Source organism: Hyperolius riggenbachi, chromosome 7 (assembly GCF_040937935.1).
Source record: "Hyperolius riggenbachi isolate aHypRig1 chromosome 7, aHypRig1.pri, whole genome shotgun sequence".
NCBI lineage: Eukaryota > Metazoa > Chordata > Amphibia > Anura > Hyperoliidae > Hyperolius > Hyperolius riggenbachi.
The window spans coordinates 281,963,405-281,990,530 of NC_090652.1; the positions used below are offsets into that span (position 1 = coordinate 281,963,405).

General features: G+C 45.9%; 1 protein-coding gene across 5 annotated transcripts in view; it reads left to right on the forward strand.

Annotated features, from left to right (window-relative positions):
* Window positions 1–27,126, forward strand: part of GTDC1 (glycosyltransferase like domain containing 1) — a 345,909-nt gene that overhangs the window by 95,070 nt on the left and 223,713 nt on the right. For all 5 annotated transcript variants that reach the window (XM_068245867.1, XM_068245869.1, XM_068245868.1 and 2 more), the window contains one exon: window positions 2,102–2,275. In XM_068245867.1, coding sequence (XP_068101968.1) covers window positions 2,102–2,275 — 174 coding nt within the window. The remainder of the gene's footprint in view (window positions 1–2,101; window positions 2,276–27,126) is intronic.

A 27,126-nucleotide genomic window follows, 5' to 3' on the forward strand; every position in this document is an offset into this window, starting at 1 on the left:
TGCCTAAAACTGGCGATTAACCACTTTACCCCCAGCCGTACGGATTTCTCTGTCCCTTTTTCCACCCTGTTACCACCATGGGACGGATAAATCCGTACCTGACGCCGCTCCCGCTCGCTCGTCCGCGCGCCCCTGCGCTCGTGCACGCTGCCGCCCGCTCGCCCGGAGATCAATGAACGGGAAAAACCTTTCCCGTTTGTTAATCTAAGCCCCCTGCAATGATCAGCTGCTTCTACAAGAAGCAGCGCGATCATTGTGAAAAAAAAAGTTGCCCAGCCTCCCTGAACTTCCTGCAAGAATACTTCCTGTACGCTTGCAGGTAGCATAAACAAAAACTCACTGTGGCCATCTTGTGTCCAAATAGTAAAACTACACCCTAGAGCATTTTTCATATACAAATACATTAGCTATACATTCAAAATTAACTTATTACCTCCCACACTCCCCAATTTTATTTTATTTTTGTAATAAAAAAAAAATACATAAATAGTTATCTTAGGGACTGAACTTTTTAAATATATATGTCATGAGGGTATAACACTGTTACTTTATAAACTATGGGCTTGTAATTAGGGATGGACGCAAAACTGAAAAAAATGCACCTTTATTTCCAAATAAAATATTGGTGCCAAACATTGTGATAGGGACATAATTTAAACGGTTTTATAACCGGGACAAATGGGCAAATACATTTCATGGGTTTTAATTACAGTAGCATGCATTATTTAAAAACTATAAAGGCCGAAAACTGAAAAATAATACATTTTTCCCACATTTTTTCCTATTTTCCCATTAAAACACACTTAGAATAAAATAATTCTTGGCATAATGTTCCACCTAAAGAAAGCCTAATTGGTGGTGAACAAAACAAGATATAGTTCATTTCATTGTGATAAGCAATGATAAAGTTATAGACGAATGAATGGAAGGAGCGCTGAAAGGTGAAAATTGCTCTGGTGCTCAAGGGGTAAAACCCCTCAGTGGTGAAGTGGTTAAAAGCCAGGATCGCGTCCGAAACCGCAAAGAGGAACCCAGGAGATCACAGTGACTCGATTGGTATGTTTTTTTATTGTACAAATCGGACGGTACAGATTCTCTTTAAGTAGATCTTTATTGGACAAGCCAAACACAACAAAGATGGCACCCTTGATTTAAGATAGGATAATAGGAGAATTAATAGTTAAACAGGGATAAGAGGTGCTGCAGTATTTTGTATATTTCATTATTTTCCATTGCACATCCCTCGCAAATATTTTAAGAAGGCAAACTTTTGTTTTGCACAGCATTTTAGTAAGGAGGCTTTCAGTCCCTTACACTCTCCTAGGCGTTCTGGTTCACAATGAGTTTTCTGGGCAACCTGTACTCTTGTAAAAACAGGTGAGATTACTTTCACCTTTCCTGACTCGGGAACATAAGTGAGCGAATACAATAAGTGGGGGATGGAAATATACTACTTAGTAAAAATCTAGACGAAAGCACAGAGCGGTCTTCATTCTACTACTCTGTGCTATACTGTAGAAAGTTAGATACTCACCTAGGTAGAGGGAAGCAGCTCCCTGCGTAGTATGCCTGCTCTTCTGCACAGTGGGGAGTAGGCCAAGCAAGGCCTGTGCTGCCATTATGGCAGAGAGGGCAATTGCCCCAGGGCCCCAGGCGCTCCAGGTGTCCCGTACTGCTTACCCCCCCAACTGCTCCTTGTGGCGCCGCATGTTCGGTAGTTCAGGTGCCATGAAATATCTCACCTGTCCTGGCGGGGGCTCCATCCCGATCTCCGTCTTCAGCCACACTGCCTGCCTCTTCTCTATGACTGCTTGGCCTTGGTCAGGGTGTCTGGTGAAAACAAACACTTGTACAAGAGACAGCAGATACTGCCGCTCTGGCCCAGAACGGGAGATCACCCAGCGCACTTGTAAAACAACATTATTTAGGTGTGTAGAACGCGACAAAGATTGGCTGAAGGAAAAGGAAAGTTTATTTAAGATTGTTTTTCAATGCTGTGATGTGGATTAATTTCGAGATGTGCATTTGATTTTATTTTTTTTAGAATCCATGGTGGGAAATTGTTGCCTGCACAATCTCAATGCCTATTATGTGTTTTCAGTTTAGTGGCTGACGTCGTCGTCTTTAACTCCGCCTTCAACATGGAATCCTTCCTAGGCTCCATCGCCACTTTTCTAAAGATGATACCGGACCACCGACCGAAGGATCTGGAGCGGGTCATCCGGCCGAAGTGTCGCGTCATTCACTTTCCCATCCGTTTTCCCGATGTCACACGGTAATGTGGGCCTCCACAGTGTCACCTGTGTCTTCTCTGAATATGTGTTTTTTATTTGTATTCCAACTCCTGCAGTTTTCTTTTGGAAAGTGTGGAAAGGGACTTGTTTTACTGCTGTCATTGTCCTCAGTAGAAAGATTTGTTCTGTCCCACTGTCCCATGCACCTGTATGGAGCTGTATATCTTTCATATGCAGACTGGTAGTTCCAGGGGCAGGAGGTGTGGCACACTGATAAATACTGGTCAGGCACCTCCCTTTATTTATTTACTTGCCCCGGGTATGTATTTGGCTGGTGTTGGCTGCGCCCACTTTTTCTAACCCTAACACTCAATTACTCAATGACCAAGTTAGTGAGCATTGCGGTCTTTGGCACCAATAATTTGCATTGAAATAAAACAAATCTGATAGGCTGTTTGTGGCTCCACCCCCTTTTCTGAATTTGAACCCCAGTCACCCAATGACCAACTGTACTAGGTTTGAGGCTTGTGCCATTAACAGTGCAAGAATGGCAGCAATTAAATATTCCCCTTGAAATAATAATCCCAGTCACCCAGTGACCCACTGTGCAAATTTTGAGAACCCTACCATTAACAGTGTAAAAATGGCTGCAGTTAACATTTTCCCAGTGAAATTTGTATTTGTCTCCGCCCACTTTTTGGTTATAGGGATAAAAAGTATCCTATATGTTATTTCAGGTAATTTACTATGTGTGTGCCAAATTTCATTCAAATCCGTTCATCCATTGTTGCAAGATTGAGTAACAAACATCCAAACTTTCGCACTTATAATATTAGTGAGATTTTTACCTGGTCTGGATGCCTTTCCTACAGTAATAAGCTTATCTCAGCATGCAATAAATAGTAATAAGCTTATCTCAGCATGCAATTAACAGAAAGCTTCCTATTTCGGATAACATATGGTAAGAAAGTTATTGAATCCCCTCCTCCTTAAAGAGAACCCGAGGTGGGTTCTGACAATGCTATCAGCATACAGAGGCTGGGTCTGCTTATACTGCCCAGCCTCTGTTGCTATCTCGATCCCCCCTAAGTTTCCTTGCACTCTGCTATTCCCCGTAAATCATCAGTCGAGCTGTCGACACACAGCGTGTCGCAGCGGGCTGTGTTTACCTCTGTAGTGTCACTCTCACTGCTCCCCTGTCTCCTGCATAGCTCCGGTTCCCGCCCGCGTCCCTTTCCTCCCCGCTGATTGGAGGGAAGGGACGTGGGAGGGGACGGGAGCTATGGACGAGGCAGGGGAGCGCCGAGAATGACAGCTGCAGATGTAAAAAGCCGGTTGGCGAAACGCTGTGTGTCGCTAGCTCGGCTGATGATTTATGGGGGGCAAGCAGAGCACAGGGGGAACTTAGGGGGGATCGAGATAGCAAAAGAGGCTGGGCAGTATAAGCAGGCCCAGCCTCTGTATGCTGATAGCATTGTCAGAACCCACCTCGGGTTCTCTTTAAGGCGATTTTTTTTTTTACCTTACATTGACCAACCCCCCCCCCCCCCCCCCCCAAGCATTCTATACATACTGTAACAATTAATAGGGCACACCCCCTGTCAAGGACACCCATAGTAGTAGAGGTGCAAGCAAGGGATGGGGGGGGGGGGGTTCGGGCAGCACGGGGGCCTAGTGGTTAGCACTCTTTTTTGCAGCGCTGGATCCCTGGTTCAAATCCCAGCCAGGGAACAATCTGCACGGAGTTTGTCTGTGTGGATTTCCTCCAGGCACTCGTTTCCTCACATACCCCAAAAACATACAGGTAAGTTACATTGGCTTCCTCTAAAACATGCCCTAGATTAGATACGTACACAAGCATATGACTATTGTAAGGATTAAATTGTGACTCCTCTGTTGGACAGTTAGGTGACAAGACAATATACTCTGTACATCGCTGCGGAAGATGTTGGCGCTAAATAATAAATAATAATAATAATTTGTGAATAATTACCACTATTCAAAGCATCTATAGAAGTGATTATTACCAGCACAGAACCAATAAAGAGCTAATACTGCTATTGAGGGAGAGCCCTTCGGGGCCCTTCTGGCTCATCGGCCCTGGTGCATTCTCACCCTCTGCACCCCCTATTGCTGCGCCACTCCAGGTAGGACATGCAGACGAATAAGGGACTGTGTGCGCCACTAAAATATTCTGATGAACTTGTCCTCTGCATGTACTTTTCTCTACTTCCCCCTTCCTAATGATTGTGTGCAGCGTGCCGATAGCCCCCAAGTTCATTTAGCTAACGAATTGCGCCGCTCCGCTGAAACTAGCTGAGTGGAAATTGAGACGAAAAAAAGGTTAAGGGATTGCCGTGGCCAAACAGAGATTTATAAAGCCAGCTCTTAGCCCAGAGTGTTTTTTTGAGTTATTTTCAAATGGTAATTTGCTTTATCCAAAGCAAACGCATATAGTGTAAGTAAGTGATTATTTGCATGAGTGACAATCATTTCCCTGCCTGCAGTCTTTTTAAAATGCATAATTTTGCAGAGATGCAAAATAAAATAGAGGGAAAAAATTCTCAAGGCTAGAGGAGTTAGGTGATTTATTTTATGCTGCGTCTGACCTCTAATTTTGGTTTCATTTCTCCTTAACCCTTTGTGAGACTCAGATAGGGTGCCCCAGCTTTTATAGTGTATTCACCAAAGTTTTTTAAAGTTGTTTCCGTTCTGTGACTGTCATTGAAGCATTGTTATTAATGAGGCTGTAGCAGTACACGGTGGCATCAGTTTTATTTGTTTTTGTACACAGTAGGGAGAGATGGCAGCACATCCAAAACCAGGCTGCATCTGAATGACTTGACAGCAAGAAGGTGTGCTGAGTATAAATGCACCCAACTGCATCTGAAACAGATGCTACAATTACAGAGCGGGTAGTAGTCCATGACACCCCTTCACCACAGTGAGGTCATCCTATTGGAAGGTATCCTATCCTCTATTTTAAACAACCAGAAATGACATGCAAATGTCCGTTTGACTCGGGCTCCTGTAGAAATAGCTGAGCCCGAACGGGTCCGTGCTACTACGCAAGCGCCCACCAGATCTGATCTGGCCTTTTCCAAAGAAAGCACACTGCGCCTGTGGTAGCTGTCGACAAGCTTTTTTCTGGGGGTCACAGCGCTGGAACGGGCCTGTGGAGAAGGGCAAGGGAAGCCTCTTTCGGGTTCAGAGGCTTCCCCCTCCAGAGGCAAGTACCTCCTAGGGGCATTTTTTTTCCTTTAGATACACTTTAAAGCCACATTTCAGGCATTTCCTAGATCTATGTAGGGGTCCTGTAGCAGAGCTTATTTTTTGTTTGTGTAGAAGCTCTGTGATTGGCTGATGTGAAATACGTAACTTGTAACATTGGCTTGTTCCTGCATGGTGGATTGCTTGCTACAGGCTATCTTTTTAGATTCAGACTGTGCCTTCCACCTTGTAATCCGAACTGTTGGGAAAGAGGCAAACCCGACATCAGAAGCAGCCACACCCACACCCACATATTCTAAAAAAAAATGTTCTCTTCTTTTTCTAGTCATGTGACTAAAATTTTAAAACAGTCAATACAGGGTTGTTAGAGTGCCCCTTGAGGGTACTTACCCTCAGGATGGGGAAGCCTATGGATCCTAAAGAGGCTTCCTCCTCAGTAGAGGGGATCCAGTGCTGGGACCCCATGGAAATGGTCACTGACAATCAATAGGCTGTGCAATTTTTTGCCCAATCCAATATTTTTCTCTAACGGAGGTAGAATCCAGGGCCGGTTCTAGCTACAATGGGGCCCCGGGGAAAAAGTAACTTAGGGGGCCCTCCTAGCAATGCACCCCCACAGCCTCCGAGCTGACTCCCAGGACCCATCCCACTACACTCCCAGTCACACAAAATCATTAGGTGTCCATCATATGTCCCCAAAAGCATTGTTGGGGACCCCATTATTCCCCTCTTCCTTTCCCTTACAAATCCAGAGTGTACACACAGCCGGGTGTTACTCAATCCAGTTAGGACACAGGAGGCAGCACCGCACTCTATGCTACACACAGCGGAGTCTCACCTAATCCAGGCAGGACACTGGAGGCAGCACCACCCTGTCTATGCTACACACAGCAGAGTCTTACCTAATCCCAGGAGGCAGCACCATGCTCTAGACTCCGGACTTCTCCCCATGGCACCTCTCTTCCGTATTCCCTGCAGGCATGTATGGGGTCACCATAGCTGGAGGGGTGGGGACAAAGGATGCAGCACTGCACTCTACACTCCGGACTTCTCCCCACAGCACCTCTCTTCCTCATTCCCTGCAGGCATGTATGGGGTCACCATAGCTGGAGGGGAGGGGAAACACATTTTGGGGGCCATACAAGCTCTGGGGCCCTAGAGCAATTGCCCCCTTTGTCTCTATGGAAGCGCCGGCCCTAGTAGAATCTTAAAGGACTTCCAAGGCCAAATTAAAAAAAAGTTAAATACCTGCATCATATTTGAAGGCATAGAGGACGCCGTCCGCGCCGTTCCGCCGGGTCCCCGCCACTCAATAGCCCCCCGGGCCGGCTCCCGACCTCACGGCCCGGGTCGGGCTCTCCTGCCTCTACAAACATGGCCGCATGAGCTGACCTCAGCTGCGCAGTCCACATAGCTGCGAGTGCGGCTGCGCAGCTCTAGGGCCAACCCTCCGATCCACGCCAAAGTAGCTCGCACTCGCAGCTATGCGGACTGTGCAGCCGCGGCCAGCCCATGTGGCCATGTTTGTAGAGGCAGGAGGGCCCGACCCTGGCCGTGAGGTTGGGAGTCGGCCCGGGGGGCTATTGAGCGCCGGGGACCCGGCGGAACGGCACAGGGGGCGTGGACAGCGTCCTCCGTGCCTTCAAATATGATGCAGGTATTAAACTTTTTTTATTTGTCCTCTGAAGTCTTTTAAGTAAAAATTGCGCAGTGTGTACCCACCCTTAGGAATATATTTGCTTCAGAAATGGGCTTTGCTACAGATAAGAAGCAGCCATGAACCTTATTGTGGAGAAACAGGTACAGTGAGCAGGGAGAGATTAATACATTGTGATGCTGTGAAAACACTAACAAGAAAAATGCCTTTGTTGATATGGCAACAAAAGTTTTTTCCTATCTGTTTGGGGATCTGCGACCAGCGTGGCGTCCTGTACCGACGGCGAGGGTAAAGCCACTCAGGGGCGCCTCCCTCCATCCAGATCCATTCCGGAATATAATATCGCTGCCGCCAGTCGGAGAGTACCTGTGAATATTTAATGGCCGCGTAAAATTGTTCGAGTTACTGATCCGCTATTTTACAATACACCTTTTACATTTTTTAGGAGTCTGAGAACAATACGACCGCAAACCCCCTATCTCTACCGCCGTACTTTAATCCTCGCCCGCTAATGGAAAACTCATGTACGGTTAAAAAGCGACAAAGGGAGAATTTTTGTGTGTTTTCTTTTTTTTTTCCCTGCTAACAGGGCAGTGAAGGAATGTGAAAAAAATGCTAACCTCATTCTCAGCAGCCCGCGCCCGGAACAGAATAGAGAAGCAGCGTCTAATCCTCCCGTATCGCCGCACAATGGTGGCGGCGTTTGTATTATGTAGGGGCTTAAGTGCTGCACTGAGTAGATGTGGCTCTTTGCCATTTACAAGGAGGCACTTGAGATCGCACACCGCGGCCTTTCTCAAGCCCCGGCCTAAGTGGCCTCGTTGAATCGTTTTTCTAATGATGTATCTGTCATTTTCTGTTGTTCACTTCAAGTAGACTCCAAGGGTTAAATTACACCTGTCCTATCAGGAATATGCTGAATGCCAGGTCAACTTATGATATAATGAATTGTATGTGTAGTACGGATAACGAATAGAACATTAGTAGCAAAGAAAAGAGTCTCATATTTTTATTTTCAATTATATAGATTTTTTGTTTATAACATTGTATCGTTCTGTCACATTTACAGTTGTAAAACCCAGTGGCGTAGCAATAGGGGTTGCAGAGGTAGCCACCGCATCGGGGCCCTTGGGTCAGAGGGGCCCCCGAGGGGCCCACTCACAAGCACAATATTAGATCTCTATTGGCCTTGTGTTGGTAATAATCACTTCTATAGATGCTTTAAATAGTAGTAATCATTAACACACTGTTCCCCATCCCCTTCTTGCACCTCTGACACTGTAGTTGTCCTATGCAGGTTTTGGTGCACCGTATCAATTGTTATGCATAGAGTGATTGGGGAGCCCCATGTAAAACTTGCACCAGGGCCCTTAGCTCCTTAGCTACGCCACTGGTAAAACCACATTCTGTCTTTACAGCTGTAAAACAAAGCAGAAATAATGACCCTTTGAACTTTCCTGCACTGTTTCTTGGCTGTTTTAAGCTAGCCCGAGCCGAAGCATGGGTTTTAAATAACTAATTACCTTTAACCTCCTTGGTGGTATCACTAGTCAGGCTCGGGGTGGAAAAACAAGCCAGGAGCGGTAACCCCGAGCGAGGTAGCTGCCGGCAAGACGATGTCGAGCATTGTGTGCAGCGGGCGGTTTCACTCGCCTCCTGGGGGATCCAGACGCTCTGCATCCCTCGGGTGAGATTTCTGTTTGTTGTCATGACGACAGATGGCAATCTCACTCCAAGGTTACAGCGCCAGGGTTACAAGAGGACAGAGGGAAAACTGCAGCGCTGGATCCCAGGGAGGTGAGTAAGTGCAGGGACTGCTGCAGATCTCTCTGTGCTGGGATTTTTTTCCCCAGGTTTTAAGGTCTAAAAGCCTGCAAACAAATTGCATGCTTTTAGACCCTAAAATCCGGAAAGTATCAGGCCGCCAGCGGGGGTGATAAGAGGGAAGCCTCTGGATCTTTTTGAGGCCTCCCTTGGTAGTCAAACTTTAAGTGCTTCAGTAACAGGGCCGGCGCTACCATAGAGGCAAAGGAGGCAGCTGCCCCAGGGCCCCAGAGCTTGTAGAGGCCCCCAGTGGCTACAAGAGGACAAAAAAAATTCAAATCGGCCTTATAGTTTTTGAGAAAATCGATTGTAAAGTTTTAAAGGAAAAAAATACACATTTAAAAACCTGCCGACTTTAATGGTTAATAGCAAATCCACCGTAAATGCTAGAAACCCTAAATTTGCAGGATATATTAAGGAGATCATTAGGAATAAGAGGAAAAAACAATTTTTCAAAAAGACCTCATAGTTTTTGAGAAAATCGATTTTAAAGTTTCGAAGGAAAAAAGTATACTTTTAAATGCGGTAAATGTCACTTTTAGTAGCAAACCTAACGGTAGTGTAATTTTACATGCATCAAATGAAAGCGCAATAAATTTCCTGACGGGGTTTCCAGGGGGTCTATACGCAGCCGCAGCGCTTTGGCCAGGGATCGCTATACAGCCGCAATATGGCTGTATGAAGATCCCTGGTATTTTTTCCTATTTTCCCAATTTTTTTTATGTTTAGAGTGTGGGAATTTTTTTTAAAAAAAATTATGTGGGGTCCCCCCTCCTGAAACTTTTTAACCCCTTGTCCCCCATGCAGGCTGGGATAGCCAGAATGTGGAGCTCCGACCGATTGGGACTTCACACCCTGACTATACCAGCTGCAAAAAAGGTCCCCTAATGCTGATTTTTGTTCCGTGGTATATGTTGGGGGGGGGGGGGGGGGGGGGGAGGCAGGTTTATTTTGCCCTGGGGCCCCATTGCTGCTTAAACCAGCCCTGTTCAGTAAACAGAACTGTATTCCACTTACGTTGGGTCTAATATTTAGGCTATGTCATTTGAAATTTATGTGACCTAAGAATATATTTTTACTGTGCTACATCACATTTGACTATTTATGAATATTGTTATAATAAAAAGTGATTTTTTTTTTTTTACTGATTATTGATACCTAGCCTTTAAACCCTCATTTTGTTATTTTCAATTAATTTCTTGTTATGATGGTATGAAGAGGGGTGGTTCTAACGTTAACCACCTTACTTGAAAGACAGGGGGAGAACCGAGAGCCCGATATGGTGTAGTATGTTAATGAGGTGATGTCTGATGCAAACACACACAATGGTAATACTCACAAGGACGGGTCGACTCCACTGGATAAGCAGGCGGGGAGAATTGTAACCTGACCCCGCTCAGGGTTAAGAAGTCGCTCTCTGTAGATAGAAGAAAATGGGGATACACCCCTCCACCAAGGGTGGACTAAACAATTATGTGGTATAACATCAGAGGTGCCAAGTAGAGTAAAATTAGTTAAAATTGTTAAAAAGGGGGAAGTGGATGGATTCACCTCCCTTCTGAAAAAATGGCCAGACAACAGGCAGGTTACTTCAAGTACTACTATTGAAGTAACCTGCCTGTTGTCTGGCCATTTTTTCAGAAGGGAGGTGAGTCCACCCACTTCACCCTTTTTAACAATTTTAACTAATTTTACTCTACTTGGCGCCTCTGTTATACCACATAATTTAACCACCTTACGACCGCCTAACACCGATTGGCGGCTGCAAAGTGGCTCCCCCAGGATCTTGTCACGCCAATTGGCGTCAAGTTCCGGGGGAAGAGATTGCAGGGGATCACGCGCACATCCCTGCCTTAGTTACGGAGGCTGTCAAAAGAAAAGAAAAACGTTTTTTTTTTAGTGTAAACTGTGATCGTTGCACAGCACTGTAAGGAGACAGCTTTGTGACAAAGCTGTCACTTTGAGTGGCCCACAATGTGATCCCCTCTCATAGGCTGATGCCTATGAGAGGGGATCACTGATTGGACCGCAGGGGGAGGGAGGTGGGAAAATTTTAAATAATAAAAAAAACATACATTTTAATAAAAAAAATAAATGAACCTGGCAGCAGCGATCAGATGCCACCAACAGACAGCTCTGTTGGTGGCAAGAAAAGCGTGGGGGGCGGTGGATTCAATCGTGCGCTCCGTTGTATGGCTCTGCAGGGAGCTTTTAAAGCTGCAGAACACTGAATTGTAAAAAATAGCCTGGTCACTAGGGGGGTGTAAGCCTGTGGTCCTTAAGTGGTTATGATTGTTACGTATTTTGACTCTAGCCATCTGTCTGGTTTTGCCAATGCCTAAAAAAACGGTCCAGTGGCAAAAAAGAGCAGAGGGACAGACCTCACTCCTCTCTGCTGTGCATTGCTGCAAACTCCTCTTCTCTCAGCAAAACAGGAAGTGAGGATATCTGAGGAATGGAACATCGTAGAGCCAATTTTAAAGAGAAAGGAGCGCTAGCGGCTCTTTGTTCGGGTAGGGTGGAAATAGCCAAACCCAATCGTATTCGCTCTCCTGTGCAGGCGCGAGTCCTTTGCACCTGCGCAGTAGAGTGAATACGATCGGGCTTGGCTATAGCCCGATACTTACCTAAGGAGAGCGAAGGCTCTGGGTCCTAATGAGCCTTCCCTCTCCTCTGCCGGTGCCCTCGGTGCAGCGCTGGCTCCCCCATTCAAAGCCCCCACCGCGGGGGACTTCGGAAGTCTTCGGGAGCCGAGTCCTCCCGAAGACAGGCGGCTCCATAATGCACATGCGCGATGACGCGATAGAGGGTGCTCGCGCGTGCACAGTGTAGAGCAGCCCGTCTTCGAGAGGACTCGGCTCCCAAAGATTTCCGAAGTCCCCTTCGCCGGCGGAAGGAGCAGTATTTGACCAATTTAGTCAAATACTGCTCCCGGGGACAGCACAGTACCGCGGGCATCGGGAGAGAAGAGGGAAGGCTCATTAGGACCCAGAGCCTCCCTCTCCTTCAGTAAGTATCTGGGTTCTTATTTCAGCAGCGGGGTTACATTGTCTGTAAAGTGAATGTTTACCGATTCTAAAAACAAAAAGTCGGATACTCACCTAAGGAGAGGGAAGGCTCGGTCCTAATGAGCCTTCCCTCTCCTCTCCCGGTGCCCGGTCCCGCGCAGGATCCCCCGTGGCAGTATTCGACCAGTTCGGTCAAATACTGCCACTTCCGCATGCCTTCGGGAGCTTTCGGAAGCCTTCGGGAGCACTCGGGCTCCCGATGACGCGGCCGCTCCATACTACACATGCGCGAGCGCCCTCTGACGCGCTCGCGCATACGTAGTATGGAGCGGCCCGTCTTCGGAAGCCCGAGTGCTCCCGAAGCCTTCCGAAGTCCCTGCGGCGGCGGATGCGAACGGGGGAGCCAGCGCAGCATCGAGGGCACCGGGAGAGGAGAGGGAAGGCTCATTAGGACCGAGCCTTCCCTCTCCTTAGGTGAGTATCCGACTTTTTGTTTTTAGAAACGATACCCATTGACTTTAAGATATGTCTATGATATCTGGAAGAAACTTACTTCTTATTTGTATGTGTTTACATGTATTTTAAATGTTACATTTTTTCGCGATAGTGGTCTTTTAATAACACAAAAAATTGTCATCCTCAGTCAGCTGCCATTTTCTTCAACTTTCTGCCTCTGATGAAACAGGAAATGGCCGACTGTCTTTTCCAATGAAACACTGATGGTGGTGCCTGGAACGGCTTGATAACATTTGGGTTCCACTATCGCCTAAGTGACCCATGTGTTTCACACATAATAGATAAACAGGAGTAAGTTTGCACATGTGCAGGACTGGCGCACACTTTTCCTGCTTCCTGTCACAAAAACCACAGCTGAACATGTGCTGAGTGGTGTTCTTCTCACAGATACTGGTGTCGTATGAGGACTCCGTCCATGTGTGGCCCACATTTTCATTTGTATTTATAGCAAAGGTTCAGCTGAATCCTGACGGTCACTACAGCCTGGGTTGTGGTACCTGCTACATATATGATTATGGCGGGCGTGCTGCCCAATGGTCTTTGAAAACATTTAACATTTGAAGTGTATTAGTATTTTTTTCATGCCGCCAGGTTGAAATTCATTTTCTTCTTCTTCTTGTTATATATTGTTTGCAGTCCTGAAATTTTGATTTTCATATTACTCTTTCACTGTCCTCTCTTGTCCTGCCTGACATTAAAAAACTCCAGACCGTTTCCGCATCGGAGAAACGGACGCAGGGCTGGATTTACCATAAGGCATGGTGGGCGCGTGCCTACAGGCGCCTGATGATGGAAAGGTTGCTCACTCCCTTTCCCAAGTTCCTCTCTGCTACCTTCCATATGTAGAGTGCCAAGTTGGGTGTAAATGAAAGGTTACTCACCCCATTCTTGGTATTCCACTGATGAGCTCTCCCTTCAGTCAGGGGCACCTCTAGCTACTTAATACTGATGTTCCTCTGGCTACCTAATGCAAAGGGGCACCTGTAGCTACCTATGGCAGGCAAGGGAAGTAAGGGAGAAGTGACAGCCGGGCCAGCCAGCACATTTGCAATGCAGTTTGGCAGGGATTTGTAGGTTCATAGACGGCTCCTGTGATGTAAATCCAGGCCTGCATGTGTTCAAGGGTCCTATGTTATTTGTAACCTGCTCAGTTTTTTCCCCCAAATTGCAATTGAAGCAGATGGCCAACGGAATAAATGCTGGACAATGAGAACGTAGTGTCCGTTCTCACTAGGCTTGTTGCCGTATACGTTCCTGCTCTCGGTCATATTGGGTCCTCTGCTGCCATGACGCTCAGCTCCACTGCTGGTGACACTCGCTTGATATAGAGGTCAGAGTGCTAGCAGAAGCAGGCTCCCATTGAAGGCCAAAGTGGATGTTTTTAGAAGCAACCCAGAAGATATTGTCAGCAGGCTGTACTCCAAGATGTGCTGTTGATCACTCTCTACTCCAACAAACAGGGAATATCCACTATGACTGACCATGGGTTGTAATCATTTCAGGTGGAATTCTTGACATGGTTGTGGATACATTCATGTGTGTCCACTACGAGAAAACTAAGCGAATGTGGGCACATCTGAGTAAATTATACACTGTCTAAAGTTCACATCATGCTTTTCCATCTTTGTGGCCCACTGTTTCCATTAGAAAATGTTGGCTGTCTTGCAGCTCTCCCTTGACCGTTGAGTTGATGCAGATATCAGCTTCAACTCCCTTGCAGGTTTTCTGGCACATCTGAAGATATGTAACAAGGCACTCTTTGCGGATCCTAAGCTGTTGTGGTGGTGGGCTTGATCGACCTGGACATTGATGAACAGTTTCCTTGTGTTCCGGTTTGAACTGGAGAATCATCTGATTGATTGTGGACAATGGAATCCATAGGGCACAATTTATTTCCCTTTGGCTTGAACTTCGTTCACGGTGTCCAACAATCCGCTCTTTTTGGAAATCACTCAATTCTGTGGCATCTTTAGTTCCAGGCATACTTTGTCCTCTTATGAATTAGTTCCACTGACCACACCCAAAAAGAGAAAATTCATTTGTGATGCCAAACATCATTTTCATCGCATTACCTATATTATGGGGAACACATACAGACGTTGTTTTATTTATTTGTTATTTGGAAACGTGCATTCCTTATGGAGGACATATAGCAGATCCCTGTTCTGCTGTGTTGGATCCTGCCGATCAACTTGAGGGATATGGAGGCTGACGTATTTATTTCCTTTAAAACAGTGGTCCTCAAACTAAGGCCCGCAGGCCGAATGTGGCCCCCTGAGGCTTTTTTACCGGCCAGCCCCACACAGACAAAATGTATTACTTATAGATGCAGTCAGCTACATCTTCAAATATTGGTGGTCCGGATATAGAATAGCAGTGCTGACACCACCCATCCACATGGAAGCCAGAAACCAGTAATTCGCTGGTTCTCAATAAAATTCCACATCAGGTGACACTGCTGTCCAATTGGACTGCAGGTGTCACCTGGATATGCTTCACTGCCTGGCCCACAAAGACTTCTACATCATTTTATGTATACTCCGGCCCCCCAGCAGTCTGAAGTATGTTGACCCGGCCCTCGACCCAAAACGTTTGGGGACCCCTGCTTTAAAACAATGCAGAATGCCTGGCTGTCCTGTTGATCCTATGTTCTTAATACTCTTAGCCATAGATCCTGAACAAGCTTGCTGATCAGGTGTTTCTGAATGAAGTCTGACTGGATTAGTCGCATGCTTGTTTCAGGTGTGTGATCCAGACACTACTGCAGCTAAAGAGATCAGCAGGACTGTCAGACAACTGGTATTGTTTCAATGGAAATATATATGGAAGCCTCCATATCCCTCTCACTTTAAGCATCCTTGAAATTGCAAAGAAGTTCCTTGGTAATAAGTAGATTTTAGGACCGCTTATCAGAACTGTGTCCCACCACTGCTTCCCTGATCTGGTTATCTTGTAGTGGAGGGTCGGCATTGCAATGCGATGTATGCTGCCACAATTGTCATGTTCCCGACCTCTGCACTAAATATTTCAATTCAAAGGGAAATTATATTTCAGAACACCACAGACTTTCTTTCAGTGATCTTATTCCCCAAAATTGGTGAGCTGTTCTCAGAAACAAGAGAAAATGTAAGACATCCCCCGAAAGTAAGCCCTAGCAAGAATTTTGAGTATGCTTGTAATAAAAGCCTAGCGGCAGTAAAGGGAAAAAAAAGTATGGCAACTTGTGTTATTACTAGAGGACATGGTCTTGTGGGCGAGCATCATGGCTCCATCATTGGGCCAATCACTGCACTCGCTGCTACTCAGCGAATGCAGCGATTGGCCCAATAAGGGAGCCATGGTCCCGCCTTCTAGACCATCTGCTCCAGTAGAAACTTCTTCACCATAGGCTCAAGCTTGGGGACACAGCGGCATGGAGCTGGGGTAAAAGGAGGATGCAAGGGGACACATGGGGGACAGCAGAGGACATCGGGGACTCAGGATACAGGAGAACAGGAGATAGAGGAGGACAGGAGAAGAGGCAGCACAGTAGGGAAGGCAGGAGCACACTCAGCACAGGAACTTGTGTGTTCATAATAATATAAGACATCCCCTGAAAATCAGTCCTAGCACATCTTTTGGTGCAAAAAGTAATAAAAGACACTGTCTTATTTTGGGGGAAACATGGTACATACCATAGTAAAGGTTTTATGTTCTGTACACCTTCATACACATAATCACATGAACCAAATTAGTTCACAGGAAGAGGTCTTTTTTCAGGTTCTTGAAGGAGCTCCAGATTTTTTGCCTTCTGTAATGTTTCTCGTGAGAGAGGATGTAACAAAGTCTTCCTTGGGAAAATTCCTCCATTCTACTTCACATAGATCCTACAGAATGTTTCTGGTCTCTGTAGCATAATAACATAATAGTAATGTAAGGATCCCAGAGCATATGCTAAAGTTACACGACGAGATTTTCGTAGCTGGGAATTAAACCTGGGCTCCTCGCCCAACTCATCTGGAGTGGCTGGAAATGCCATATAAACAGCAACGCTATATACGTTGTAAAGTGATTTTTCTGTGCAGCAGTAGATGCACTGCTGTGCATTTTATAAAAACAAATCTGTCTATTTCTGCTGTGTTTGCTTATTGGAGGTAATACCATTTGTGTGTATTTTTTTTCAGACAATTTATTTTATTTTATTTTTTTTATTATTCTAACCAGCTCCGGGTCCCCCAGTCGTGTACATGTAAAAAAGGCATCCAAAAAAAGAGGGTGCTGAAGATAGCTGCTATTCTACTACTTAATTCCGTTTACTGATACTTTACTATAACCTAACCTTACTCTCGCATAGAACCCTCCCTCTACCAATGCCTACCCCCCAGTGGTGCTTACCCTAAACAGCCCCCCCCATGATGCCTAAGACCCCTGTGGTGGTGCCTAACCTTAACCCCCTTAGTGCTTAATCTCAACCCCCCGGGTTACTATGACCCAACCTAACCCTACTCTCACTTAGAACCTGCCCTCTACTAATGCCTACCCTGCCCTGTGGTGCTAACCTTAAACTGCCCCCCCCCCCCGTGATGCCTAACCCTAAGACCCCCCTGGTTTTGCCTAACTTCCCATCCCCCAAGTGGTGCCTGATCTTAAAGGACAACTGTAGTAAGAAGAATATGGAGGCTGCCATATTTATTTCCCTTTTAACAATACCAGTTGTCTGGCAGTCCTGCTGATCTATATGGCTGTATCAGAAAAAGAAGAGAGAAGAGAGCACCTCTATGATGCAATAACTTTAATTCCATTTGCAAATTGCAAAAGAAATGCACGCACAATATCGCATAAATTTGCAAGCTTATCTTACATGCTCAGTGTTCTTTTAGCCATAGACCCTGAACAAGCATTATTGTCAGATCTGACAAGATTGGCTGCATGCTTGTTCCTGACACTACTGCAGCCAAATAGATCACAATAGACAAATCTATGCGCTGCGTGTTACAACCAGGACTAAAGGATATTGTGTCCAAAATGAACCAGTTCTCCAATGCCAGTGTCAGACAATGAAAGGAGGAAAGGTAGCATCCAGTGCAGCTCTCACAGCGGTGGGATTTGACTAGTGTCTGTATTAGGAGGAGAGGAGAGAGAAGAGAGTGCCTCTATGGTGCAATACCTTTAATTCAGCTTGCAAATTGCAAAATAAATGCACCTACAAAATCGCATAATTTTGCAAGCATATCTCACATGCTCAATGTTCCACTCCCAACATCAACCGTGGCCAGTGGGGGACATCAACAAGGGTACGTGGTAGGTTTGGAGTCCAGACAAGCTCCGTGTGCTGGGTGATAATGACGCTGCTTTTCGGCACTCTAGTGTGTCTTTGTCAAGTCACTGATCCTTTATTGACAAAGACACACTGGTATGTCATTATCACCCAGGAGACCTGGATCCAAATCTCGGCCCTGCCTGTTCAGTAAGCTAGCACCTATATCAGTAAGGAGTTTCTTGGGCAAGTCTCCTTAACACTGCTACTGCCTACTGAGTGCGCTCTAGTGGCTGCCTCGCAAGCGAGAAGGAGAAGGCGCTATACAAATACTGCCATTATTATTATTACTACATTACCGTGCCACCCATACTTTGATGTTCTTGCTTCCAGCGTTCAAAAGCCCAAAAGATCCTTCATTTTTTAAACACCTCACCTGGCCTTATACTGATTTTCCGGGGTCCTCAGCAGGCCCAACACCTACTCCCTTGAATGCATCAACAGATGGTCGACCGTTGCTATGGCTGCAAGGAAGCATAATTGAGTATGTCTCAAGAAATAGCTGGCTGAGGATAAAGCTGGTAAGGTAATTTTAATAACATTAAATTGCAAAATAGCTGGAGTATGAATGCAAGACGCAGCAGCAGAAGAACATGTTTCTGTGCTGCGCTCGCCAAGAAGAGAATTATGTAGGTAGAAGAAACAGGATATTGTAAAAATGATCTTATAATGGCTAGGTGGAAAAAAAAAGTTTTATTAAGGAAGCTTTTAGGGAATTGGTCGCTTTTGGCATAGTTTCTGCTAAATAGTAGCCTACTAGTAGCTTTGTCAACAGCATGTTTTTCATTTTGTATGTACACAGTAAGTTTGCACTATGTTAGATCTGTTTACATTCCTATTGTGATTTTATAATTTATATAGCACGTCTAACACAGCCAAACAGGTAAAAAGGGCACTGCCAAAGGCAGGACTGTGGAGTTGACGAATCGGAGCAATTTTGGATACCTGGAGTCGGTGGTTTCATAAACTGAGGAGTTGAAGTTGGATGATTTTTTTTTACCCACTCCATAGCCCTGCCAGGGCTGTGGAGTTGTGGAATTTTGATACCTGGAGTCGAAGTCTGTGGTTTTATGAACGGAGGAGTCGAAGTTGGAGTTGGATCATTTTTGTACCAACTCCACAGCAAAGCTGAGATTTGCGGGAAAGAAGGGAAATTTTTGCGCAGGAAGGTGCCCAATAAAACCATGGGTGCCGAGGCATGCTGATATGCAAATTGCAGCATTTCATAGTGGCTGCGGAATGATCTTATCTGGTGCCTCCGGGCGCCAAAATTTACCTTCTTTGCCGCAAATGCGACTTTGCAACAGCGCCTCCGGTTGCCAAAATTTGCTTTTATAAATCTCGGCTTTGTGACTGCGCCTCAGGATGTTAGGTGGGGGAGCAGGTTTAGTGTCAGGCACCACCTGGGGAGGGGGGGGGGGTTAAGGGTTAGGCATTGGTAGAGGGAAGTCTTAGAGGTAGACATCAGTAAAAAGAGAGAGCTCTTAGGGTTGGGCAATGGTAGAGAGAGGTCTTAGGGTTAGGCATCGGTAGAGGGAGGTCTTAGGGTTAGGCATCAGTAGAGGGAGGTCTTAGGTTTAGGCATGGGTAGAGGGAGTTCTTAGGGTTAGGCATCGGTAGAGGGAGGTCTTAGGGTTAGGCATCGGTAGAGGGAGGTCTTAGGGTTAGAGATCAGTAGAGAGAAGTCTTAGGGCTAGGCATCGCTAGAGGGAGGTCTTAGGGTTAGGCATCGGTAGAGGGAGGTCTTAGGTTTAGGCATCGGTAGAGGGAGTTCTTAGGGTTAGGCATCGGTAGAGGGAGGTCTTAAGGTTAGGCATCGGTAGAGGGAGGTCTTAGGGTTAGGCATCAGTAGAGAGAAGTCTTAGGGTTAGGCATCGCTAGAGGGAGGTCTTAGGGTTAGGCATCAGTAGGGTCTATAGGACACCCAAGACAACGGTTTAGGTTAAAATGTGTACTCTGTTCTCGCATCTGCTGATAAAATTGCGAGTGGCAGGGTCACACCATGTCTGGTTTACACCTGTTACCGCATGCAAATAACATTAGAAGGACATACAAAGTCTGCGCAGTAAGCCGTGTACAACATGGGCTTGAGTGACAGCGGCGGTTCATGCAGGTGCGCTGAGGACGACCTCGGGGTCGGCCTCCGCACCGAGCGTGGAGACCGGGACGGCGGCGGGGAGCGGGCGGCGTGGGACAGTCGGCTTCAAGGGGCTGGAAAAAGCCCCAGGTGAGTAAAGCTCATTTTTGATATTTTCGCTGATAACACCTTTAAAGGGAAGGTTCACGCTGCACATTAAAAAAAAAAACTGCACTCACCTGGGGCTTCTTCCAGCTCCTGGCAGTCGATCGATGCCCTCGTAGCAGCTCCTCTCTTTCCCGGCGTCCAGCGTTGAAGAAGCCGACCTCGCCAGGTCGGCTTCCAGTTCGGCTCCTGTGCACTCCACGGCGGGGGGTCACGTGGTGTAGGGACGTCATCGGGTCTCTACTGCGCAGGCGCAGAACTACTGCACCTGCGCAGTAGAGACCCGATGACGTCACGTACACCGCGTGACCCGCGCCGTGGAACGCACATGACGCCGAACTGGCGAGGTCGGCTTCTTCACCGCTGGACGCCAGGAGGGAGAGGAGCTGCTACGAGGGCATCGATCGACTGCCAGGAGCTGGAAGAAGCCCCATGTGAGTACAGTTTTTTTTTATGTGCAGTGCGGATCTTCCCTTTAAGCGCTGCGTAATAAGTTGGCGCTTTATAAATACAATAAATAATAATAATAATAATAAGTGTAAAAGGGCCCTAAAGGTGAACGATGAACGATCGTAAATGATTGTTTGGCACCACTAATGGACAAAAATCTCCTAACCAATCCAATCAGATTGATGGGATCGAAGCGAAATTTGGATCGATTTCATTAATCTGCTTGATTAGGAGATTTTTGTCCATTAGTGGTCCCAAACGATCATTTACAATTGTTCATACGAAGAATCGTTCATAATCGATCGTTCAGCAAATTGTATCGTGACCACCTTTAGCAGCTGAAAGAGATCAAAAAGTCTCCTTACTGAAATGCTATGGAAAACAAAAGTTTTTCTTCTTAAAACATTTGCGATTAGTCAGGATGGAGTGAGCATATGATGTCTCCCACAATGCATCACTGCTGAATATGCAAATCATCCTTTGTTGCCTCTGTAAGCTAGCCACACCTCCAGGACTGCTGGAACCTCTGTTTTAAGAAGGCAAACTTTGATTTTGCATAACATTTTAGTAAGAGGGCTTTTTGGTCCTTTGTAGCCCCTTACACACTCCTGGGAGTTCAGGTTCACCATGAGCTTGCTGGGTAATCTGTAACGCAGAGTGCTGATTGAGACATCACCTTGCCATAACATCACAGCAGTCAGCCTGACCCGTTTCTTTGATTGAATTGACCATAGTTAAGGAGGAATATGAAGACAGGACAGTTTTGGCAAAGTCGTGTTTAAAGCTCTGACGTCGTCTGATGGATCCATTGAGCCGTGCTCGGGCTGCCTTCGCAGCGTTCCCACACAGCTTGTATATTGTGTTTGTGTTGAAATTTCTCTGGAGGATAAACGTCTTGTAAAACATTCTTGCTCGGCTGCATGAACGAATTATTAAGCTCCAGAGCATTGCAGGAGGAGCGGAGTGCAGAAAAATATTTTTTTCATTAAAACGCACTTTGTATTGATAGAAGGAGATTACCGGCATTTGTTGAAATGTGTAAGTTGGATCTGTGTGTGTCAGTAAATCACCACGTAGGGGAGGAGGGGGGTGGAGAAGGGCTTAAGTATCAATTAGTCCACGTACATACCTACAGGGTTTGCAGCACAGGGTCCTTTCATGATTTCTGTGGTGTAACAACGAGGATTCTTGGCAACATTTACTGTAGTAAGCACTTCAAGAGGAACTTCAACCAAGGACTGAACCTCCCAATCAGTAGCTGATACCCCCTTCCCATGAGAAATTGCTACCTTTTCTCGAATAGATCATCAGGGGGGTCTGTATGGCTGATTTCGTGGTGAAACCCCACCCACTGGGTGATGTCATGACCATGGCCCTGACAATTTCCTTTCTTGAACCTCGTTGCATTGTGGGAAATAACTGCTGTTTCCGACTGCCAAGCAATCAGTATCTCCCTCTGTGTATATGTACAGTATACTGAATCTATAAAAAAAAAAAAAAAAAAAAACAGCTTATCGCAATGTTAGTAGGTGTGGTTATAGATAATGGCAGTTGGTGCTGTTTTTTCCCATATCAGCCAGTAGTAAAGATGATGATGATGTGCAGGCTGATTGTGGATCAAACAACATGAACTCTCTTGTATTTTTTAACTTCCCACTTTGCATTGTATTGATTCATTTTTATTGCGCTTTTCGCTAAAGTTCCTCTTTTAAACTGAATGGGAACCGCATTTAAAAAGAATGAAGCAAATACTTACCTAAGGAGAGGGAAGGCTCTGGGTCGTATAAAGCCTTCCGTCTCCTCTCTCGGTGCCCTCTATCCTGTGCTGGCTCCCCACCCCACCCGTTTCAATCCCCCGTCGAAAGGGTATTTGGAAGTCTTCGGGAGCCGTGTCCTTCCGAAGACCTGCGGCTCCATACTGCACAGCCGTGAGCGTGCAAGAGAGCGTGCTTTGCCAGGCGCAGTACAGGGCAGCCCTTCTTCAGGAGCACTCGGGCTCCCTGAAGACTTCTGAAGCCTCCTTCGGCCGGGTAAAGCAGTATTTGACTAATTTAGTCAAATACTGCTATCGGGCGAGCCAGCACTGGAACAAGGGGACCAGGAGAGGAGCCGGAAGGCTTTATAGGACCCAGAGCCTTCCCTCTCCTTGGGTAAGTATCTGTCTCATTTTTTTAAATGCGGTTCCCATTCACGTTAAGCTGACCAACTGGGCCACAGTGTTCCGCTTATCCTGTTAGTCTTGGCAAAATGCCTAATTACTTACTCACTCGCACCAGGATCTATGAGCAGAGCGGTTAAGTAGTACCAACCGGGTGTGGTCAATGAGATGCAAATCCCAGCTGCTGTAGGCTGATGCAAATTGTTAAAGGAATACTATCGATGTATGCATTTATTTTTAAATGCTGTATGTTGTAGCACACATTAGGACAAGTACTAGGAGCAATTTGATTCCTCACACAGCTGTTCCTCTCAGCTGTAAAATCCTCCGTCAGTTTTGGCGTCAGTGTTGGATACAAAATGTATCTAATACTGAGCTCCCAGAGGGCAAGACCATATCTCTGCACAGGGGAGTTGCTATCAACTCCTCAGTTTATAGTTTAATTATCACCTTGCAGAAAGAATCTTATTGATATGGTGGTAAGGGGTTAAAGATTCTAGCAATGTGTGTTTATTATCTTTGCTTCTCTTGACTGATAAAGATAATAATAATGCCAATTGTAGACAGTGGTCTGCCCCTCTCAGCAGCTTGTAAAGTGGATGCAGCCTGGAGTGAATCACCTCAAGCAGACAGCCAGTCTGAGTGTAAACACACACTAGTGTTATAGCTAGTTATATTCCAGCAATATTACAGCTCATTTAGTTACCTGTTACCACCTCAGATCAGCCTATTTCTCCTCATGTCTGCTGCATGCTGTGAGTGACACAGTGAAATATATTTGTGAGCTGTGTGACAGAGTAACCAAGCAGCTCAGGGTGACCCAAACTATTATGAGCTGTGTGAGAAATGAATTTTTAAGCAGGGATAGCAAGAGAGAGACCTGGGTGAATAAATAAAGTGCCCCTAGCACTAGTGGTAATGTGTACACTAATATAGAGTATTAAAAAAAAAGTCGTTTCAATCGATAGTATTCCTTTAATACAAATTGATGGAGCTTGAAGATGGATCAGTTAAATGCACCTTGGCACAGTATTTGATTGGTCCGTCTTAGAGCTCCATAAATTTGCATAATCCTGCATCATATCTTCCCCTGCCACAAACCTTTTATTAATCCCTAAACCTGTCCCCCAGCTCTGCAGTACAGTCCTTCATGCCGCCTAACTCCAACCCTAATTGTTAAACGATACCTTCCCTTTTGCTTTATGGTGCATTTTGCTCTAAGAGAAAGGAGCATTTTATATGCATGCATTTTACAATTTTTGTCGTGATAGTGGTCCCTTAATTAAAAAAAAAGGAAACCTTGCAATGAATTACACCCACCCTCTGCACCAATGAAGATGGGCCCAACATCTTTGAAGTCCTGGGCTATGTGCAATGATATCATGGTTTACAAACATGCAAAGGAAGTGCACAGAGCATGGAAAAGCCCAAGAGCGGGTGAGAAGGGGAGTACATTTAAAAAGGACGGGCATTGGAGAAAGCCGATAGTGAAATATCGGTAAAATCTTTACCAATTTTTTACTATGGCCTAACATAACCTTACTCTTACATTAGCCCTCCCTCTCGATGCCTAATCCTAATCGAACTTCGCACTGATGTCTAACCCCAATGCCCCCTGACAATGCCTAAACTAAACCGATCCCCCCACCAATGTATAACCCTAAGACCCCCCACAGTGATGCCTAACAGTAAGATCCCCTCACCAATGCCTAACCCAAAGACCCCCTAACCTCACAATACCAAATCCTAAGACCCCTTAGTGATGTCTAACTAAGACCTCTCCACCAATGCCTAACCCCAAGACCCCCTACACCCGCAATACCGAACCCTAAGACCCCTCCTGCCGATGCCTAAGCCTAACTTGTAATGCCTAACCTTAACTCCACTGATAAAATGAGCACTGCCATAGGCGTTTATGTTCACCACAATTACTGCTGCCAGACTGTTAACCAACCAACCAAACAGTCACTGCCACATAACACCAGTCCTGCACTTCCTTCACTGGCTACCTGTAAAATGGAGGATCCTGTTCAAGATCGGCCTACTGACATGTAGAGTCACTACATAACTGGGCCCTGGATACATGAAAGAAATGTTGCAGCTGCATTGCAGTCCCCGCAATCTCAGATCCACAGATTCTAATAATCTAGTCATACCCAGAGTCCACATGGAAACTTTTGGTGCTAGAGCCTTCTGCCATGCCACTCCTACACTGTGGAACTTCTTGCCTCAGCAGATCAGGACAGCTCCATCCCTGGACGTGTTTAAATCCAGACTGAAAACCCACCTGTTCAGTTTGGCATTTGCAGAATGATGTTTGTTGTGTCAATACTTCATACCAATTACTGAATCTGAGAGAGCCTAAGCACTTTGAGTCCTATGAGAGAAAAAGCGCTACAGAAGTGTTATTGTTTACAGCACCGGCTACAAAACACCAAGTGAAAGAACTAATAAAATATCGTTCCTTGAAAGGTTTGACACCCCAACACCTTCAGAACAGCCTCAATCTAGGTGGACTGACAGATCACAACTTAGGCCTTGAATCCATGGTCCTTAAATATAACCACGATGTCTCAGCCGCTTTTGACGCCATAGCTCCCTTACAGATTAAACTTTCCGCACCATTACATCACGCTCGCTGGTTTGACAACTCTATAAAGGAACTAAAGAAACAGGGACGCAGACTGGAACGAAGGTGGCGCATAATCAGTCTCCTGATGTCAAACTTTCCCTAATTGCTCACCTGAAAAAATATCAAACGATGATTAACAAAAAGAAGTCCTTATTCCTGTCTTACGAAATTGCAAATGCAGCCAACAGACCTGCCCAACTCTTCCGCACGGTTGACAGTCTCTGCAATCCATCTTGCAGGAAATCCAGCATCAGACCTTCACAGGAACTTTGCGAGAAATTTGCCCACTTCTTCTCAGACAAAGTCTCCTCCATACGATCTGCCATTCAATTCACAGCCCCAGAAACCCATGCAGAGCCATATAACAGGTGCAAAAATAGCCTACCACCATGGTCTGATTTTAAGGTAATCACTGAAAAAGACATCTTGGATATCCTCTCAAACCTTCGCCAGACTACCTGCGATCTGGACCCTGGCCCCACTAAGTTCATGTTGAAATGCCCTGAACTATTTACACCGGCATTCCACAAAATAATCAACGGCTCCTTACAAGAAGGGTGGTTTCCCTCTACTCTGAAAGAAGCAATCGTCAGGCCTCTACTCAAGAAACCATCCTTAGACCCAGATGCTCTAAACAGCTACAGACCTGTCTCAAACCTCCCCTTTCTGGGAAAAGTTATTGAAAAGGCTGTCTACCTCCAACTTGAAGCCAGGCTCTCCAGAAACAACATCCTTGACCCTCTTCAATCTGGTTTCAGGAAATATCACAGCTGTGAAACAGCCCTCACACAGATTTGCAACGATCTGCTCATTGCAAGAGACAAAGGGTCAATGTTCCATCCTGATTTTGCTCGACCTCTCAGCGGCTTTTGACACAGTCGATCATGAAATCTTACTCAACAGGCTACAAGAGTACTGTGGCATAGATGGCATTGTTCTCCGGTGGTTCAACTCCTTCCTGGCTGGCAGAACACAAAGGGTAGCCTTAGGGCCCTTCCTCTCCAACCCTGTACCACTAAAATATGGTGTACCTCAGGGCGCAATATTATCCCCTTTACTGTTCACCATATACATGCTGCCACTTGGAGAAATCATACAAAAACATGGCCTGACATATCATTGCTATGCTGATGACACCCAGCTATATATGTCATTCAAACCTGATGTCACAGACCCTACTCCACAAATAAACGCATGCTTAGCTGAGCTTCAGGAGTGGATGAATAATAATTGGCTAAAACTTAATGCTGACAAAACTGAGGTTCTTGTTATCGAGGGCCAGGGCTCAACAGCAAAGCAGCTCCAGTCTCAACCAACACCGCTAAGGATAGGGAGCTCAGACCTGAACAACTCAGACTGTGTGCGCAGCCTGAGAGTACTGATTGATGGGAAATTAAGCTTCAGGAATCAAATCTCAGCTGTTGTGAAACATTCCTTCTTTCACCTAAGGAATATTGCAAGGATTAAACACCTAATTCCTTCAGAGGATCTTCCAACCCTAGTTCATGCCTTCCTCACATCAAGGTTAGACTACTGCAACGTCCTCTACACAGGCCTGCATAAGAAAGACTTACGCCGCCTGCAATTAGTACAGAATGCCGCCGCAAGGCTGTTAACGAGCCAACCCCGCCATTGCCACATAACACCAACCCTGAGCTCACTCCACTGGCTACCGATAAAATGGAGAATTCTGTTTAAGATTGGCTTACTGACATTCAAATCCTTGCACAATCTGGGCCCTGGATACCTAAAGGACTTGTTGCAACTACATCACACCCCCCACAATCTTAGATCAAAAGGACGTAACACCTTGGTCACCCCCAGAGTCCACCTCAAAACCTTTGGAGACAGAGCCTTTTGTCATGCTGCCCCTACACT